The sequence below is a fragment of the Medicago truncatula genome, chromosome 2, assembly GCF_003473485.1.
Source record: "Medicago truncatula cultivar Jemalong A17 chromosome 2, MtrunA17r5.0-ANR, whole genome shotgun sequence".
Classification (NCBI taxonomy): domain Eukaryota; kingdom Viridiplantae; phylum Streptophyta; class Magnoliopsida; order Fabales; family Fabaceae; genus Medicago; species Medicago truncatula.
The window spans coordinates 48115911-48135722 of NC_053043.1; the positions used below are offsets into that span (position 1 = coordinate 48115911).

At 33.0% G+C, this 19812-nt stretch overlaps 2 protein-coding genes across 2 annotated transcripts; one reads left to right on the forward strand and one right to left on the reverse strand.

Annotated features, from left to right (window-relative positions):
- Positions 1-369: 369 nt before the first annotated feature.
- Positions 370-5104, reverse strand: LOC112419300 (protein FAR1-RELATED SEQUENCE 4). The gene is made up of 4 exons (XM_024776795.2): positions 4938-5104; positions 2745-4809; positions 2611-2661; positions 370-853 (listed from the first exon to the last, which is right to left on the reverse strand). Exons 2-4 carry the CDS (start codon positions 4776-4778, stop codon positions 713-715), a joined length of 2226 nt encoding a protein of 741 aa, XP_024632563.1. The 5' UTR covers positions 4779-4809; positions 4938-5104; the 3' UTR covers positions 370-712.
- Positions 5105-12626: 7522 nt separating this feature from the next.
- Positions 12627-16227, forward strand: LOC11421472 (transcription factor bHLH130). The gene is made up of 6 exons (XM_003597412.4): positions 12627-13764; positions 14441-14763; positions 14853-15026; positions 15382-15447; positions 15553-15621; positions 15727-16227. Exons 1-6 carry the CDS (start codon positions 13218-13220, stop codon positions 15784-15786), a joined length of 1239 nt encoding a protein of 412 aa, XP_003597460.1. The 5' UTR covers positions 12627-13217; the 3' UTR covers positions 15787-16227.
- Positions 16228-19812: the final 3585 nt, after the last annotated feature.

Below are 19812 nucleotides of genomic sequence, written 5' to 3' on the forward strand. Positions count from 1 at the left end.
AAAACTATTAGATAGAACCTGTGCTCCAACATGTTCCTGCAACATTTTTATACTACTTCAGATGTAATTTCTTTTACTGTTACTTGAACTGTGATTACATGACCCTGTATTCAGGATATTATTTCATATTAATTAAAATGATTTTTTTTTTTTGTCAAGGTTGGAACTTTATCTATAGATGAACTCATACACAATGAACACATAGGAAAATAATAGTTTTGCAGAATCAAAATGATCAAGTAACTTCTATTAATTATGTTATAATCTCATACAGTAAATTAAAATTGAAAATTACTTATACAGCTAAACGGAAGAAAGGGAGGGCAATCACATATGATACCACTCTTCAAAGACTATTTTATAATAAAGTAAAAAGATAAGAAAAAATTCATCATTTTAACCCATGGGAGGTTGTTCTCATGCCATTTCAATCACTAAGTACATATGAAGCTGGAGATGTTATAATCATCATTTTTAACAAGTGTTTTTTGAGAAGTTTTCCCCCCACTAGTTCTAACTTCCAATAGAATTGTATCCAACTGAATATAAACAACAGTTATAAAACCAACATAAGATAACATACATCAAATTCTATGGTTACTAGCCTCTGAAACGCAGATACGATCAAGTCTAACATGTACAGCTGTGTCTCTTATGTACAGCCCCATACTAGGTGTTTTTGGATTCTTTTTTTAGAAGAATCTTTTTTCAGCTATGGAGGAAGATGATTGTCATGCAAATGAGTTGAGGTAGCAGTGTGAAAGGGGGACGAAACATTATTGAACATAGCCGCCGGCACCATGCTGTTAAACTGCATTGGCATGACATTATGTGACCTTATATCAGTATGCTCCTGTCACAAGCACATACAGACGTTAAAAATTTGGAACCAGACGTCCAAAACACAAAGATGCTTTCACCAATATTTAATGAAAATTTATAAAACGATCTCATCAAGATTCAAGAATACAGATATTGAATGTTTGCCAAAAATTAAAGTCTAGCATAAACTACTATAAATTGGATCGAAAAACTAAACTAGTCTGCTATTCTTTATTTTCCCTTCAGAGCCCAAAGTCTCATCTCAGTGTATATTTGTCATTGATGGGAATTCAAGAAGTCGGGTATTGAAACTCCCCAAGAACATAACATACGAGCAAAGCAAAAGAACCAACTTCAACTACAACAGTGTTCACAATAAAATGTTGTGTAACATGATGCTTGACATCAATAGGGAACATAAATCGTAGATTAATTAGAAAGTATTGTTATAATTGGCAAAGGTGAGACGAAACACCTTGGTGTTTCCACAAATTGATTCAGACCTGCTTACTAATTGATTTGTTCTTTGTTGATCTGATTCCAAAGATTTTCAACCATAACTTCAATGGTCTAAATAATATAGAAGCTTGATTAATCTAGTAATTACTATTTAATCATTTGAGTACAATACATCGGACTTATGTCCGTTATTACTACTGTGAATGGAGTGCCCTTGCACTTAAGTGTGGTTTTGGCACAACAAATATTATGTGTAAATCTGGCTTAGAAACAAAGCATTTTTGTTGGAGAAGAATCACGTCTTGAGGGGACCATTCCACCCATAAGTTCTTTTGGATAGTATATTTTCTAATCTACTCTCTGGTTTTAATGGTCATTTCAAAGCAGCATTGTGGACAGGTTCAATATGCATGCGCCACTACTGCATTCCTAGCATCCTTGTTTCCTTGATTTTGCTTTTGTTTCATTTTAAATAGTTTATGGTATCCTGTTCAATCTCAATAAACGAGCATTTTTATGAAGTTGATGAAGAGGAAATTACACTGACGTCCTATGAGGTCTCTTTAAATGACACAAACACCCGTTTTAGTTTTAAAATATGCACTAACTCCTAAGTTCTCATCAAATACACAAATACCTCCCTTCATCATTAACACCATTTGTTTCTCCGTTGAAATACAAAAAAAAATTGAGAAAACATCACAGTAAAATCACATGCTCACAATAATATTCAACAACAAGCTTGACTCCCCCGTTTAGTGACCCCCCTTCCAAACGTTATATTTTTTACACTTGACAACATGACTACGACATTAACGCTCGAACATGTTTTTTCTCCAAATTCACATGACAAGAACATCAATTTCTACATGATAGCAACAATTTTGGAGCCAAAAAACTGTTTTTAAAGATGGTATTTTAGCATATGTCAGCTGCTATATAATATAAATCAATTAACTTTGAGACAAATAAACCAATGAAAATTGGACAAAAGAAACTTAAAAAGTACTCCAAAACTGGAGTAGTGATTTTGATGAATTCAAAACTACAAAAATGTGTCTTCCAAACTAAATGAACCAGTCAACATATTAAGCATTATAAGTCCTCCAAATATCTAAGTGTTTGACAACTATTTCGTATTTGGTACATGTCATAGGGATTCGACAAAGTTTTACGTTGGATTAAAGAACTTTTTATCTTCTAACAGAAATCTGACAGAATGTAATGAAAGGGGAGGTTAGTTGCATTTAGACAAAACTAAGGGGATAAATTATAAGAACTTGTTATTGTAAATTTGAACGCAATAGAAAAAGTCAGGGCATAACATACCAATTGTTGAAAGCCATCGTTACTACCACTTACTGCTCCAAGCTGAGGCACCTATATGACATAAAGAATGCCAAGTCAGAGTCAATTTTAAAAAAGTACAAGAAGGTCAATCAGTAATCACAAAAGTAACCAACCTTTCCCTTTCCTTCAACACCTCCTGGACTCCTACCAGCTACACCAGTCCTTGCAGCCTTCTTACTCGTATTCAATTTCGGATCGGAGACCTTATCATTAGATGGTGTAATAGATTGATACCCTTCTTCACCATTGCAACTAATATGGGTAGCCAAGGCTGAATTGTCAACAGAGTTGTTCAAATTTGCACATTGCTTTAGAGCTTCACTTAAGGAACCTAAAGCCATATAGTAACTTTCTTGGGATAAAGAACCTTCTTCACCCAATATTATGGCTCGTCTACATAAATCATTTAATCTCCGGACCTTGGATTGAACCTCTTCCAAGTTTTCACCAATAGGATACCTACTTAAAGCAACATTTGTCCATCTTTTCAATATATACTTTGGCGGGATGCTAAAAACACCAGACATTTGTAGAACAACAATTGCATGTCTACATAGGTAACCTTTATATTCAAACAAGTGACAGGAACAACATATATCCGAGTTTGATGTGTTCCATTCTACCATGTAGTTCTGATTATTTTCGAAGTCTTTCACATCATAAGTAGTAATCACACCATCATTTTCTTTCTTTAGATGGCAAGCAGAAGCACCCAAAACCTCGAACTGAAACTTTTGATAGATTTCATGAGTATAAACTAACAACAGTTGTTTTTCGAAAGGGGAAGGTGACTTTAATTCAGGTGTTTCATGCCAGGCATCAAAATTTGCTTTGGCTTCCTCTTCATCTCTATCTTCAAGAATCAGTTGGTACTGATCTATAAATTGTCTTAATGAAGTATCAACTTGGATATATTTGTCAAAAATAGAATTTAAACTTTCAAAGCGCGAGCCAGTAGACAAGCCAGCAAGAGAAATATCCTTCATAAACGTTGGCACCCAACATGCACGATCATCATACAAGGTTTGAACCCACTTAACATCTCTAAGTTTAAACCTATCAACCAGCTTCCACCATCTCTTTTCAAATTGCTCTTCTGTCCATGATTGATATATACACTTGTTGAACTTTTCCATAAAGCTATCATGCCATGTACTTAAGAACTCAAGTTGTTTCGGTATCTTTTCCAAAACATGCCACAAACAAAAACAATGACGCGTTCCAGGAAAAACAGCAGCAACAGCAGCTTTAATAGCATCATTTTGGTCAGTTAGAATCACTTGCGGAGCACGTTCCCCCATTGCTACAAACCATGTTTGCAATAACCATGCAAAGGTAAACACAGTCTCATCAGCTATCAATGCACATCCAAGCAATGTTGGTTGAACATGATGGTTAACTCCAACAAAAAGCACCAACGGTATCTTATACTTGCTTGTGAAATACGCTGTGTCAAAAGAAACAACATCAGAAAAATAACCAAAATCTTCCAACCCTTTAGAATCAACCCAAAACACATTTCTAAGTCGATGCTCTTCATTCAAATCAATGGCATAAAAGAATTTCGGATTCTCTTCCTGCATATGCATAAACAATTCAAGAAGCAATTGAGCATTCCCCGGTTCTAAAACCAAACTCCGACCTTTATCTTGTTGACGATTCATCAAATTCTCCAAACAATCAATATTCTGATACGCGCTAAACAACTTACCACCACCTGCAGTCGAATTCTTCCTCCGTCTCATCCTAACATCATTACTTAACGGATCATTATTCCTATGACTCCGAAAAAAATGAGCTTGAGCAGGTAAAAGCTCATGATTATGCTGCTTAACAAAACTATAAACATACCATTTACCATCCTGTCTTCTCTTTACATGCATACTTGCTTTACAACCGATTTTCGGGGAAGGACGCGGATTAATCGCGTCATCGGATTGCTGTTTATTACCATATCTAATACACGAAAATTTCGCATCGATGAATTCTTTCGATGCCCTAGATCGGCGGCTACTTAACTTAGCAGTACCAAACCCTGCTGATTTTGCATATTCTTTGTAAAATGAATACGCAGCTTCATGTGATTCAAATTCCATTTCATTATTAGGGTCTTGAATTGTGTTAGCCATAATAATAGAAGAATCCATAATTGCCTCAATAATCCAATTTCAATTGTACCTAAATGGAGGAATAATGATTTACTGAGAAATTCAATTAAACTAGAGCTAAAAAAATGATTTTCTTTTAGATGGGATAATTCAATGTATTCAAATCACGTTGGAATAGTATTTGAAAAAAGTAAATACCTGGACGGTTGTTTGTGGCGGCCGGAGAACAAACTCCGGTGATGTTTTCCGGGGAGTTGAGAAGATCAGTGGTGAGACATCATCAAGTTGTTTGAGACACTACAAGGAGAAAGTGGCAGGGGCTGCATTTTTTGGGTTTGTTTGGAGCTGTTAAGGTTGGTGTTTTTTTTTTTGCTGTTGTTAAAATGTGTCTTTTTTTTTTTTTAAGGATGATGTTCACGCTTCACTCAATGCTAGGAAACACCAGTAATTTATCAATTTAATCTCAATGACAGTTAACTGTCGATAAATTTTAACCGATGATAGTTAACCGTCGAAGACCATTTACTTTTTTGTGGTGTGTTTCAGCCTTTGTTAGAAGGGTGAACAGCAATTTTTTTTTTTGCATAGTGAATGAATGGGCTCTTCGAAGGGAAGTAAGTAGATTGGGCCTTGAATTATAATATCATCTTCTTTTTTTAATGAATGGTTATTACTTTTATCACCTTATGCGTTACTCACGCGCCCTATTTTTTCTTTCAAAATTACACTTTGCTCGAAAAATATAATTTGAATCATATTTCAGATTATATAAGCCGAAACCGTATATTCCAAGAATTACATGACAACATTGCATATGATATTAAGAATGCATAATTGAAAATAACCAAAATTAAAAGAGACAAAAAATTGAATAAAACTCTCATTTTATCAATAGATCATATTTTTCATTAAATTTACAATAACATTGAAGCTTATTACACATAATTATTAAACGTCTAATGCTAAAGACCTAGTAATAAACTTGTGGTGGAAGAAGATGAAGGTGGAAGGAGAAGAAGATGGAAGGGGAATGAGGTAATGTTTATTTCCTTTTTAAGGCAAATGAGACTTTGATTGTCAACCTTAGACCCAAGCAGGTCAACCTTACACCCAGACAAATGATGCAAATTTGTAGAATGACACCATGTCTTTTACCTATTCATACAATCTATAAAACACTAGAGTACCCTTTTTGTATGAAAGGTCAATGATGGAAGCACGTTGTATAAGAAAGGAGAATGAGAGAATGTGAGATGATGAAATGAGAAATTGTGAATGATTGATTGGTATTTATAGGGTGAAATTTATGAAGGATGGTGCATAGATTGTAACATACCATTAATTGCGGTAAAAAATGTGGTAAAACATGGTCTAACTAGTCAATACCAAAGAAAGAACATGTTCAATGAGTAACTCTTGCTTAGCAAGTAACCGTCCGAACTCTAAACTATTTTAGATTATATTATCTGAATTATTCCCAGAATTGTTCGGCTATAATACGAACAATTTAAAGATTGTGTTAAATTCGTTCTTTATAGGGTGAGAGGAGTTTGAATTATATAATTCAAACCAGTTTAGTACATAATTTTTTGTTTTTGTGGTCCATGACGCACAAAAACTTCTATTAATTAGTGTGCTTGTTTTAATATGTTGTAAACCACACCAAATAATTATGGATATTTCGATCATTGATTTGAAAAGCAAACTAGTTGCAGTTTACTACAACGGAGGAATACTGCCCTATCTTTTCAGGGTTTGGGATGATGTCACGCTCTCCAGTTTGAAAGATAAATTGGATCAAATCAACCGTCAACTCACCCACAGAGACACAAGGAGGGTGGATGGTGTTGAGTATCGAAGTCCATCGATCAACTCAATCATAAGAGTGTTGTTCATGAACGACGAAGACGTGAGAACCATGATCTCAATATTTGGCAGTACAGTACTAAAGGATCGATCGAGTTGGACGCTTCATTTGTCAAATCTGTGGAATAAATTCTAAAAAGTTTGATCTGACTCAGAAACTTTTATACTAAACGATGCCATTGTTCTTGTCGGAGAGCATAGGTTTCAATTAGAGGTGGTGTGAATATCCTATGCGATTGTTCACAGTGGTTGGTGTTGGTCTTTCACCAGTGCAGGGATACCTGAAAAGACATTTCAATGTTCAAGTTAGTGAAGTTTCAACGTGATTTAAGAATATTTCTTAACATGTAATTGTGTACCTTATTTCTGTGTGGCAGGCCCTATTTATTGACCTTCAAGGCGGATTAGTTGGTTCTACCCTTAAAGCTCGATGGTTGAGTGATCGTTTGTTCATGTGAAGAGCTCAAATGAGTTCTGAGCATGATATATGGTATCGCACCTCATCACTGGTACATGTAATACGCAACTGTAGATGGATACTTATTAGACTTTAGCTTAGATAATGAATTTATTTAGAACATACATATTTGTTGTGAGTGAGTCTTGAACTGATTCAAAACATACATATTCGTTATTATGATTATATAAAGTTAGATAAAAATAAATAAATTGAAAAATGAAGCCAAGTTTAGTCTTAAGAGTCTCACATTTAAAAAGAAATCCAATAAAAAAAAATAATTTTTTATTGTCAATTTCAAAGAACTAAAATTCATGATCTGTGAAACACAAAATAGCATGCGACGTCTACTGAAAAGCCAAGCCAAAACCTTGTTAAAAAAAATTAGCAAATTAATAGTTTATAAGATCTACATTAACAATGTTATCTCAAAAGGTGCTTTAGTCTCATCACTCCCACAACCACTCAAAGAATTTTGTCTTTTTAACAAAAGTTAAGTGTGAAGTGTGAACAAGGATGTAATGAGATCTAATAATCAATTATGTAAATCACAATCATAATCTGTAATAGGCTGTTAACTCGTATTATAATCATAGCTTCGTTGGTGTCAACTATCGCACCCATCACGTTCTTATCGTAGCTTATTTATTTATTTTTTTTGGTCAGCATCGTAGCTTAATTTTATTATGAGAAAAATAGCGCATCCTTGCCACTTTGGAGCAAGAGTCAAATTTTTATACTTATAGGTGATTTAAATTTGAGTAAACCACTAAAACGGCCATCGTTTTTTTTTAAATCACTCTTAAATTAGTTTATGATAAATATTTTAAATTGATTTTTGTTTTTATCAAATGTGTCTCAGTTAAGTTTATGTTTTTATGTTTTGTCAAATAAAAAATATTAACGGAAAGATTTAATTGAGAATCGTTTGACAAATATAGATATTAGTTTATAATACGAGAAATACTAACAATGTCGATTTTTGAAAATTGAAAAAATATTTTTTTCAATGCAAAATTTGTCTTCTCTTTCTACTTTTGATTTCTTAATTGTATTCTAGAGACACCGATTAACATAACCCTTAAAATATTAACAAAGACAAAAATTAATTTAAAAGTGACTTACAAAGACATAAACTAATTTAATCATTTACTTTCTAAAATTCAGTTTTATCATCTAAGCATAAAACAGAGAAAAGTTCACATACTACCAATATTTTTTTTTGAAGGAACATACACTCACTGGCGGAGCCTTCATGGTCCACCCGGAAAAATTAAAAAAATCAACGATTATAGGTCTATTTTGTGAGATTTTATGCAATTTTGTGTTGGTTTTATGTTTTGGTTGATCCAAATTCCTGCAAATTGATGCAGTGGCCCACCCAAAAATTTAAATAATTCAATTATAGGTCTATTTTGCGAGATTTTATACAATTTTATGTCGGTTTTAAGTTTTGGTTGATCCAAATTCCCGCAAATTGGTGTAGCGGCCCACCCAAAAAATTTAAATAATTCAATTATAGGTCTAATTTGTGAGACTTTAAACAATTTTTCAATAGTTAATTTTAATGGCTCACCCTAACATTTTTTCTGACTCCGCCACTGCATACACTACCAATATAAAACTGCATTACAAATTGTATATAAGTGACATTATAATGAGTTTTAATTAGATTTTCATGCATGATTATTCGGCGTGCAACTCCACCAAACTTTAATATCAAATATTGTGCAAGTCTCATGTAAATAATTCGGTTGAAGAACTAAAAAACGTTGAAGGAGTTTGGAGATAGAGATCATGTTCAATCCCAAAAAACTAACATAACACATTAGCATACATCTATATATAAAAAAAATGTCGTGCAAACATTTTTTGTCAAAAAATATTCTTATAAGTTTTTTATTACAGTCTTGCAATACTTTTTTTTTTTTTTTGAGAGAAGTCTTGCAATACTATTAGATATAAGTATTTTGCAATAATGAAATGTTCAAAAATCAAGAGAAAATGAAATAGCTTTATGCTTGAAGACCCGTTTTATTTTAGTGTTTGAAAAAGATAAAAAAATCAAGGGAAAAAAAGCAGCAACAATTAATGTGACTTTAAAAAGTTATTAACAAACCGTGACGTAAAAGATTAATTGGTAAATTATCTTATATTTTTTTTATAGAATTATTATTGTTAAAAATTAAAATGATTGGTTTATTACGTTAGGTCACATGTAAATTAAATAATAATTGACTGAAAGAACAATAAAATTAATAAAAAAAAAAGAACAAAAAAATTAAATAAAGAAAAGGACAGCTGCTTGCCCCCCAATATAACGGGATGGTTTTTGTTTTTAATTAACTTGTTTTGTTTTTATTTGAGGACTACGAGACTAATTGACTTATTTAATTTTTTTTGACAAAAACAAAACGATATTCATTCATTCATAATTGACTTATTTAATGAAAAATAGTATTCCATCCGTTCTAAATTTCTCATTTCGATTATTATTATAAGTAAAAATTCACATTTTAGGTTCGTTTAATAAGTGATGTAGGTGGTCTATAATATATATATATTAGATACATCATTTATTGAATGAATATAAAAAAATTACATTTTTGCTTATAAGAGTGAGTGTCGTTTTGTAATTTTTTTGTCTATATGTCGCTTTACAATACCAATGAAACATTAATAAATGAAGAATGCAACCTTAAATAGTGCTCAAACTAGTGCAAAATCATGTTGCAATTTGCCTAAATCGTGCCACATTAAAGCCAATACACATAACATTACTACATCCTTGTCCCAAAATTGTGCTACAATTTTCACCATCGCACCACGATTTTGCTTCCAGTAGTTTTCCTGCATCATTCCTAAAAATCGTGCCACGATTCTTACTTTTTCCATAATTTTCAAATTTGAGTCAATACCAACAATTCTTCTCCTGTCTAAATTAATGATGATGTCACTTTAACCATCAGTCAACTTGCTCATTTTTCTTTTACTTGCATCCAACTGCACAACGTAGCTCCACAAGGTTCCACCCTTAGCCTCTTCAACCCTCGGAATGTCTTCCATCCTCTTGAAGATCCTTGCATCCAACTACACTAGGATTTTAGGTATTTCCACAAGTCTATTGCAAACCCTCTTCAACTGCGGAACATCTCATGTTTTCTTGAAGATCTTCATGCATCTAATTACCCTTGGTCTTTTAGGTAATCTAAAAAGTCATGTCATACATTCTTCAACTCCTGGAATGCCTTCCATCCTCTTGAAGAATTCCCCTGCTCACAACTAGAGCATACCACTAAAGGTCTCCATAGTCATACTATTTCAGTGTCATCCACTTCACCTCAAGCTGAGTTTTTATTACCTCAACTTCTAAATGCGTACTTCCACTTTGCCTCAGCTTCTCCTTTAAGGTTGATCGTGAGTATTCTTACCTCTGCCTCTTCTGATTAACCTTGAGTATTCTTCCCACCGCCTCTCCAGGATGATGTTGAGTGTTTAATGTCTTTCAAGATGATCATTCATTTATAAGGCATCATTTCCAAGGTGAGAAACATCACCTTCTTCATCCCCCAACAAGACACCACCAAAGCACATTCATCCTCATAATCCTATGAGACAATTTGCACGGGGTTATTTTTGTCCCCAAAAACTCCTTCTTGAAGTGACTCATCCTGTGACACTTGAAGCACTTATACTTTGACTTGTTACCACTCTTGGAGTTTCCATGGTTACCTCTACCTCCATCATTCCCTCTGGAAATACTTATGCCTTCACTATTTTCATCAACTCTCAAGTCCTTGGACTTGGTTAACTTCTTGGTTCTAAAAGTCGATTGGAATTCCTCCAAGGTGACAATGCCTTCTTTGAAATAGAGCATGGTATCCTTGAAGAATTCAAATGATCTCGGTATAGCATACAACAAGAGTATAACTTTGTCTTTATCCTTAAGATGCACCTCAATGTTCTCCAAGTCATCATGGATTTTGTTGAACTTTGTTAGTTACTCCACGATGACCTTTGACTCCACCATCTTAAATGTATAAAGTTGGTGTTTTAGGAATTGCCTATAAGCCAAAGACTTGGTCATACAACTTTGACCACATCGATGTCATCGTAGGTTCCTTCGCGACATCCCTCAAAACTTTATCCCAGAGGCACAAGACAATAACACTTATTGCCTTGGCAACCATCTCGGATTCTCAGTCTTCTCTATTTGTGACATGGTGACCGACAACATACGCTCACCCTTCAAAGATTTTTCACACTTTTGTTGTGTCAAAACCACTTGCATCTTTACCTTCAATAACCCAAAATCATTATTTTCAGTTCATTTCCCGATGTCCCACTTTGAAACTATGATACTCACTTAACCAATTCACTCGTTTGCCCCACAACGGCGCCAATTGTTGTGAATTCAGACTCAAAATCACACCAATGAACGTAGATGTGTCGAGCAAAATAGAAGTAGCAATCAATATCAAAGTAACCTCAAACAATAACAAACCTAGATATAATCTACGAACCAAGAGTAAAACACATCAAACCACAGGCAAAAATAAAGAGAGAAGAGAAACAAACACACCAAGAAGTGTTTATCCAATTTGGTCCAACAATAACCTACTATGGGGAAGAGATTGATCTCTCAAATTCACTATCAATGAGTTTTTTTTACAAAGAGATACAAAAGAGTTACAAGAAATTAGCTTCTACAAGCTTTATAAGAACAAACATAAATTCTACCCTTTTTCTAATCTCTTCCCAAGAAAAATAGACTCAATGATTTCACTCACCCACGATGTTTACAAATATTTATCAACTCAAGAGAACCTTCATCAAATACTCTAAACCTTAAATTTACCTCATTTGATTTTTCAAATTTCTCTCTCTAAAAACAATAACTTTTATATTAAATACTATGTATTTACTCCCTCCGTCCCTCAATAGATAACCTATTTGACAATATACATTATTGATTTAACATACTTTAGACCATATTATTCTACTAATTCACAAATATAAATAATATCATGTAAGATGTTGTTGGATTCGTCTCGATAAATATTTAAAATATTAAATTTTCATAATTTTTTTAATAAAAAATTGAAAATATCATAGATAAAACATATAAATCAGTATATGTGTCAACTGAATCATAGTATAAGTTTAACTTGTATTTTCAATTTTTCTTTTTCTTGAACAATAACCTTAGAACATTTGTGATTAAAACCCAGGGACCAAAGTATATAATTAAGCTTTCGTTTATATAATTTTTTACTGCTGTAAATCTGAATTACTTGTACTAGCCTACCAGTGTGTGATGCAGCTATGTAGGGCAATAGTAAAGTCACTTCACCTGGTATCCTACCAATTTTATCAAAACCTACACTGCTTTCTGAAAACAGGATCAGCTTTTTTCCTTTTTTCTCCCATCTCAAGTCCTCACGTGTCACCCTCATCTTACACTCAGTTTGTTCCCAAAATTAAGGACATTATAGTAAAATTAAATCCACCACCAAATCTGTGAATCAAGATTTATGACCATGTTTTTCACTTTCCATTGGCTGCACAAAGAACCACACACAAAATAAAAAATATTTTCTTATTTTTTCCCTCTAAAATAATCCATTACTTTAAACTTTCTTTCTCTTTCCATCAATAATATACAGCTAAAAACATCTCCACCACTCAAACCTCAACAACAACAATAACACATAGAGAGGAACACATAAACAGGAGAATAAAAAGTGTTCTGTTTTTGCACAGAGGTTTGTGTTCTGTTCTTGTTGTTCTGTTCTTACAAAAAATTTCAACCAAAATAATTATTCAGCTGTTATTTTTGCTACAACTACTCTTCCATTGACCTTCTCAATATCATTTTTTGTTGATAAGTTAGAAAAATTAATAAATATTCATAACCCTATTTTTATATATATTTTTCATTTTCCATTCCTCTGTTTTGTCCTGTTTCCTATGCACTCTACCTTCACCATACTTCACTGTTCAAACACCAACAATAAATGAATTTCATCTACATATAGATCTGCAAAAAGGGTCAATAATTGCTTAGTTTTGAAGGTTTTGTGAAAGAAAAAATATATTTTTTTTAAAGAAGAAAAATTCTCTGTTTGAAAAAAAAAAAGCTTTGGTAGAAAATTATGGAGTCAGATCTTCATCAACAACAACAACCACAAGTAAATTCTTCAGGTTTAACACGGTTTAAATCAGCACCAAGTTCATATTTCAACAACATCATTGACAGAGAATTCTACGAGCATGTTTTCAATAAACCATCAAGTCCAGAAACAGAGCGAGTTTTTTCAAGGTTTATTAACAGTTTTGGTTCAGATGATGATTTACTAGCTCAGAAAATCTCAGTAGATTCAACAGTGAAAGAAGAAGAAGAGGTAAATATTAATCAACAGCAACAACAACAAGATCAGGGTTTGGCTTCAATCAACAATGAACATGTGGTTCATCAGCAGAGTAATTATAACAACTCTGTTCCTTCTTCTCATGGTTTTTATCAAAGTTCTATGATGCCACCTTTGCCAAATCAGAATGTTTCTTCTGGTTTGGATGGAAGTTTTTCAATGGGAGTTAATAGGTTGCAGCAGGTGAAGAATCATGGTGGAAACAATTCAAATCTTATTAGACATAGTAGTTCACCAGCTGGATTATTTTCTCAAATTAACATTGAAAATGGTATGTTACATATCTTCCATGTGCTTTCTTTTCTGCGCAGTTTTGGTCCCTCTATTTTAACTTACACGAATCTGAAATTTTAGTATCATTTTACAAGTGTGTCTAGATTTTTATTTTGTACTACGTGTTATATTTATTAATGACGCGTAACTACATTTGATTATGTGACATTACTGATTTCAATCCGAAACGATGAAATTTAGAAGAATAAGTTTACATTTGATCTATAAAATTCAAGAAAATAAGTTGTAAAAGTTTTTCTGGTTCAAATTAGTAATTACTTACTAATATGTGGACTTGTAAGGTACTGTCAGTGGTATGTACAATTTCAATAAATTGATTTCAACCCAGATTTCCTTGTCCTACTTTAAAGAGAAAAAAAATATAATTTTCCTAGAAAAATGTTAAATTTTGAAATTTTATTGTCAGGGGTTTTATGATGCTATATATATATATATATATTAAAGATCTCTTTAGGGTAGCATATACTTTTTAATATTTGCTATTATGTGGACATTATATTTTATACTTTGTACTTGTTGAAACAAGTGGTGAAAAAAAAAACCCTAGTGGGAATATTAGTTATTACTTATTAGGTTTCATTTTTGTCTCCAAACTATTTTTTTTCTTTAACATATAGGTTGTTATAGTGATGTTATGCAAGTTTAATTGGCAGGTTATGTTAGTATGAGAGGAATGGGAACTTTAGGAGCTGTTAATAACTCAATGAAAGAAGCAAAGTTTTCTACTGCAAGGAGTTTGAAAAATCAATCAAACTATTCATCAGGGTTAATGTCAACAATAGATGAAGTTGGTGACAAAGACAATAGAGAAAATAATCTAGAAAATGAGGCTTTTGGTGAAAGTCATGGTAACGAATATATGGATTATCCGGTTGATACTTGGGATGATTCTGAAATGATGTCTGAAAATGTTGGTGGTTTAAAAAGATTTAGAGATAATGATTCAAAACAACAATTTTCTGGTTTAAATGTTCAGGTAGAATACTATATGGCATTGGTTAATTTGATTTTATGTGTAGTTTCTTAATTGAATTTCATTTGACATATTTTGTTATGGTTGATTAGAATGAAACAGGAGGAGGACATTCTAATTCTCCTTTGGCTCATCAATTGAGTATGCCAAATACTTCATCTGAAATGGCAGCTATGGAGAAGTTTCTGCATTTCTCAGATTCTGTTCCGATGAAAATTCGCGCCAAGCGAGGTTGTGCCACTCACCCAAGAAGCATTGCAGAAAGGGTATGGATTATTGATTTACAATTTTTTTTTTGTGTGTTAACTCTTCGATTCTTAGTAGGTAAGTAAAGTCCGATCGATGATTGTTTCTGGCAGAATTCAAACTTGGGACAATTCATCCACGCTTATTAACAACTGAGCAAACCACTTGGTTATTTATATTTCTTAATTGACAAAATTTCCCTACATTACTTTTCTTTTGTTAGGAAATCATAAACCAAATGTACATATTTAGTTATTGTATAGTACTACTAAGACATGTTTTTTGGGGCCATTATATGTACAATGAGGTTCATTTTATTTGAGTATACTAACTATATAAATTAATACTCTTAACACATCATTAAATTGACTTCAGGTTAGAAGGACTAAAATTAGTGAGCGTATGAGGAAGCTACAAGATCTGGTCCCAAACATGGATAAGGTACTATGCTTCATGATTGGTTTTAACATTTGTAAAGTCTCAAACCATACATTAATTTATGTGAATGCTTTAAGATACAACGTTGTTTCTCTCCTTTTTTTGAAGCAAACAAACACAGCAGATATGTTGGACTTGGCTGTGGATTACATCAAAGACCTTCAAAAGCAAGCTCAGGTAATATCATATATATTTTCTTATCTTTTTTTATTATTGTTATGAATTATTACCTAACCAATTTTCTTCCCATACATGCATGTATCTATATATACACTTGTATAGAAGCTTCAAGATTGTCAAGCAAAGTGTACGTGCCCACACAAGCAGCAGCAACAACAATAACGGCAAAGAGTGAATTAATTAATTAGTCCAATGTACAGATTTGTAATAATTTGGTATCACCAAGTTTAAAAAATCTAGCTAGATTAGCTTTTATTTGTTAATGCACTTAATTCCAAAGATAAATTCATTCAGCCCTTGATGTACATAATGAAGATAAATTTGTAGGGTTGCACTTGTTCAACAATTATGAGAGAACTAGCTGGGGAAGAAAAGTGGGTTATTATAAATTAAGTTGAGTGTAATTGAGGGTGTACAAAAAGTCCATGTGGTAAGTAGATGCAATTTAAGCATTTATTAGGACCCATATTTGGTGATGAAATCTATTGGTATTGCCGTATAATAACAAATGTGTACGTTTACGTTTCACATTGAATGGTTGGTTGGTTGGCATTGGATTATAACATGGTGGGCGCCGAGACACCGACACATTTTTGTTGGTTATATGATGTCAGGTTTACCGTTTACATACATTACTCTTTTCATTTTGTTTCTTCAATGTTGGTGTGTTTTGGTAAACCCAACTGGAACCGGTGGTTCTCATTTGCATTTTGGTGTTAGTCATCTAAAGTTGAAAGAATCTTCTTTACTTCATATACATTTTGAAAAGTGTTTCAACACTTTTTTAGTTATTCACTGGATGCTAATAACATTCACTTTTAAACACTATATCTAACACTCACTTTTTTATTGGAAGTAAGCATTTTCCTTATACAAAGTCGATGTGAGGGTATGATGTAATATGAGTTAAGAGACAGTTTTGTTTGCAAATGTATCTCTTCATTGTTGTTATGAAGATTTGTTATGGGGAAACATACTACTACTTTGATTAATTGGTTAGGGATGACATAATGAGTTGAACATGTTGAATTGAGCTGTTCAACTACCCCCTATATTTTTTTGTTTCTGTGAAGTATAGATTAAGATTTTCAACCCATCTTGATCCGTCATACATAACTTTTAAAAATGCGGATCGTGGACGGATTGGTTCGTGGGTTAAGTTTTTATTTTTGATTTAACTACATATCAACTTGCCTAACAATTAAGGTATGTTACTTGCTTTTATTATTGGCAGGTCGATTTACCGACCTGCCACATGTTGATGTTGAATTTTCAACCTATTTTTCTTATTTTACATGTCTTAGCTCTGCCAAATTTTGGGCGGATTGGTGGCGGTAATGGGGTTTGGCGGAGTGAGTAAATCATTTTTTTTAACCTTAGTTAGATGGAAAAAAAAAAAACTAGTTTTTCTTCCTTATTATTGAAAAGTGATGTAGATGGAGAAGAGGTAATGGTGATTACATGTGAAAACAAACAAAGAAATGTAGTTATTATAAATTGAGTTTCTTTTCTTAAAAGATAAGTTTGATCAGAAATAATGAAATGTAAACTTTTGTATTTTTTTTTTGGTTACAAAATGTAAACTTTTGTATTAATTTAAAACTTCCCACATAAATTTATTACAAATTCTTTTTGGAATTAGTAAATGTATTGAAATACTAATTCATTTCAATTCGATTTTAGCTAGGAGTGATTTTATTAACTCAAATTATGTCAAAAATAAATTTTGTAAACATTCACCGCCCAAATAAATATTATTCCTTGAAACACACTATCATTTCAATTGTCGTGATAAACATGAATATGGAAATAGAAATAATTTCATTGGGTCCAGAAGTCCTAGCTCAACTGACAAATGTCGAAATTTTAAGGCCGGATGTCGTGACCTGAGTTCGAACCCAGAACCTCACAATTGTGTGTGAGTCTTAATTTCAGTGGACTACCACTTCATCTAAGACAAAAAAAAAAAAAAAAAAAAATTGTTGGGTATCTTTGGATACCCTAGAGGGGAAAATGCATTGCATTTTGGGCTGTTTTTGAGAGTTGAGGATTTTATACTGTTGTGCCTCTTTTTATTTGTTTTTTTGTCAATAGAGTTAATATGCTTTAAAGTGAAAAAGTTAGGATATATATGGCACAACTAGAAGCAGTGGACAAGAGTGTCACCATAAACATATCTCTATTGGGCCAAAATGTGGGGTCCAAATCTAAATCCATTGAAGTGAAGGCCATGTCACATATGATGTCAGATCACTAAAGTTAGAGTAAAGTTATTGGTGTGGGATTATTGTGGAAGGTAGATGTAGATGCAGTGCAACAATGCCATTATTTGAAGTAATTCACAGAAAAATAAAAAAGGGGGCAGTATTATTATTGTATTAGAGTCACATATACAACAAGGTGGAAAGTACATAACAATAATAAAAATGAAATTTGTGTTCAATCAAGTGAGCCTCGTGGAGACACGCAGGAGCTTGAACTTTTATGCTAGGGGGGCCTTTCTAGTCATGGCCTATATAAAAACTAAAAGTGTGAAGTTCTTGGCATCTACTATTATTAACAGAATCAATCTTTTTTAGAGCTATGGTTTCATATGGGACTGCAATTAACTTGTAAAGTTGTAATGTATATGGTCACTTATAGGGGATGAATACAACTTTTGAAAGCATGCTCACTTGGATTGCGTGCATGTTAAGAATCACAATGAATTTTACAAAATCACGATGGCACTCTGATTTTATCAAACTCGAAGTAAAGTCAAATATAAAGTATGTGAGAAAAGGGAAATAGTGATTAGCAATAAAAATAAGTTTTTGTTCTTTTTATTTGGGTGATAAATGTGTTTACTATCCTCCCACAACTATATTTGTAGATTAGGATAAACAAACAAACTAAACACTTATACATTAAACGTTCAAGGGAATAGGAAAATGTTACATGAACACCCAATTTATTCATACATTCCATTGTACATCCCGCGCATTAGGGATATTTTGGCAAATTCATCTCACAACTACACTTTCTTTTCTATTTGTGTGGGGTCTAGGTTGCAAGATGTCAGAATTTTGTGTGGGTGTAAGGGGTGTATTGCCACATGGAGGTGTACATGTATCATTACTTAAGGGAATATCATGATGATTGATGACTGTGGTGGTAGAGTTGAAGAGTCGAGTGATTAGGAAGTTAATGATTCGATCACGGTTTCAGCATTAAAACTAATATATGGTATAATTTGAAAAAAATTATAAACATTTATGAGGAATGCTAACAGGGCCGGACCTTGGGGTGTGTAAACCGCTCAATGGAGCCGAGCCTCCTCAATGTATGAGCATAAAAAAAAACTTTAGGCTTAATACATCGTTTGGTCCCTTAACTTATTTTTGATTTTCATTTTGGTCCTCTAACTACAAAATGTCTCAATTTGGTCCCATAAATTTTCTGCTGTTTACTACTTTGGTCCTTTCCGTTAGTATTTTGCAAAATCTGTTAACTCTTTTCCACATGTCAGTTAAGATTCTTGATCAACGGTTGGATTTAAAAAGCACACATGACATAATGTGGACTCCCAACATATGATCATTCTTATTATTATTATTATTATTATTATTATTTCATTACCAAAAAAAAATTCCTTCAAAAAAAAAAACACAACGATTTCCTCTTTTCTTCTTCTCCATACGCGCATCAATTTCTCCCTCTTGAACCACCATTACTCCACCGTCTGACATCGTTTTACCACACCACCACCACCATTGAACTACTCTCATCTTCCTCTTCAAAAAACCACAAACATATTATTAGATTGGTAAAATTTTAAAAACCCTAAGCATCACCTTCTCTCTTACTTTCCGGCCACCACAAATCTCCATTTGAAAAACTAATATGATTTTCTTCTTCCCCATAATGTCTGCAACAAAATCCCTAAATTTATTTTGGGATCGAAAAACTTTCACCGACGACCACCGCGTCGGAAACTACTACGACCCCGCCGGCGACCACCGCTTAATTTCTGCAAAAACTTATGAACCATGGAAAAACAACACAGTGCTGCAACCACGCCGGAAATCATCTACGCAACACAACACAGTGCTGTAGAAATTGTTAGGGGATGTTCAATGAAAAAATCACTTAAATTGTTAGGGGAGTAGTTTTCATTTTGCCATTCTCATTTATTTTGTGAGAACCTGT

What these genes read in the sequence shown, in the direction of transcription:
- LOC112419300 (XM_024776795.2), bottom strand. Translation starts at nt 4,778, where the DNA reads ATGGATTCTTCTATTATTATGGCTAACACAATTCAAGACCCTAATAAT. An exon ending in GTGTTGAAGGAAAGGGAAAG is followed by an intron (nt 2,662 to 2,744) that starts GTTGGTTACTTT and finishes TATGTCATATAG; the next exon opens with GTGCCTCAGCTTGGAGCAGT. An exon ending in ACGATGGCTTTCAACAATTG is followed by an intron (nt 854 to 2,610) that starts GTATGTTATGCC and finishes TGCTTGTGACAG; the next exon opens with GAGCATACTGATATAAGGTC.
- LOC11421472 (XM_003597412.4), top strand. Translation starts at nt 13,218, where the DNA reads ATGGAGTCAGATCTTCATCAACAACAACAACCACAAGTAAATTCTTCA. An exon ending in TGGTCCCAAACATGGATAAG is followed by an intron (nt 15,448 to 15,552) that starts GTACTATGCTTC and finishes CTTTTTTTGAAG; the next exon opens with CAAACAAACACAGCAGATAT. An exon ending in ACCTTCAAAAGCAAGCTCAG is followed by an intron (nt 15,622 to 15,726) that starts GTAATATCATAT and finishes ACACTTGTATAG; the next exon opens with AAGCTTCAAGATTGTCAAGC.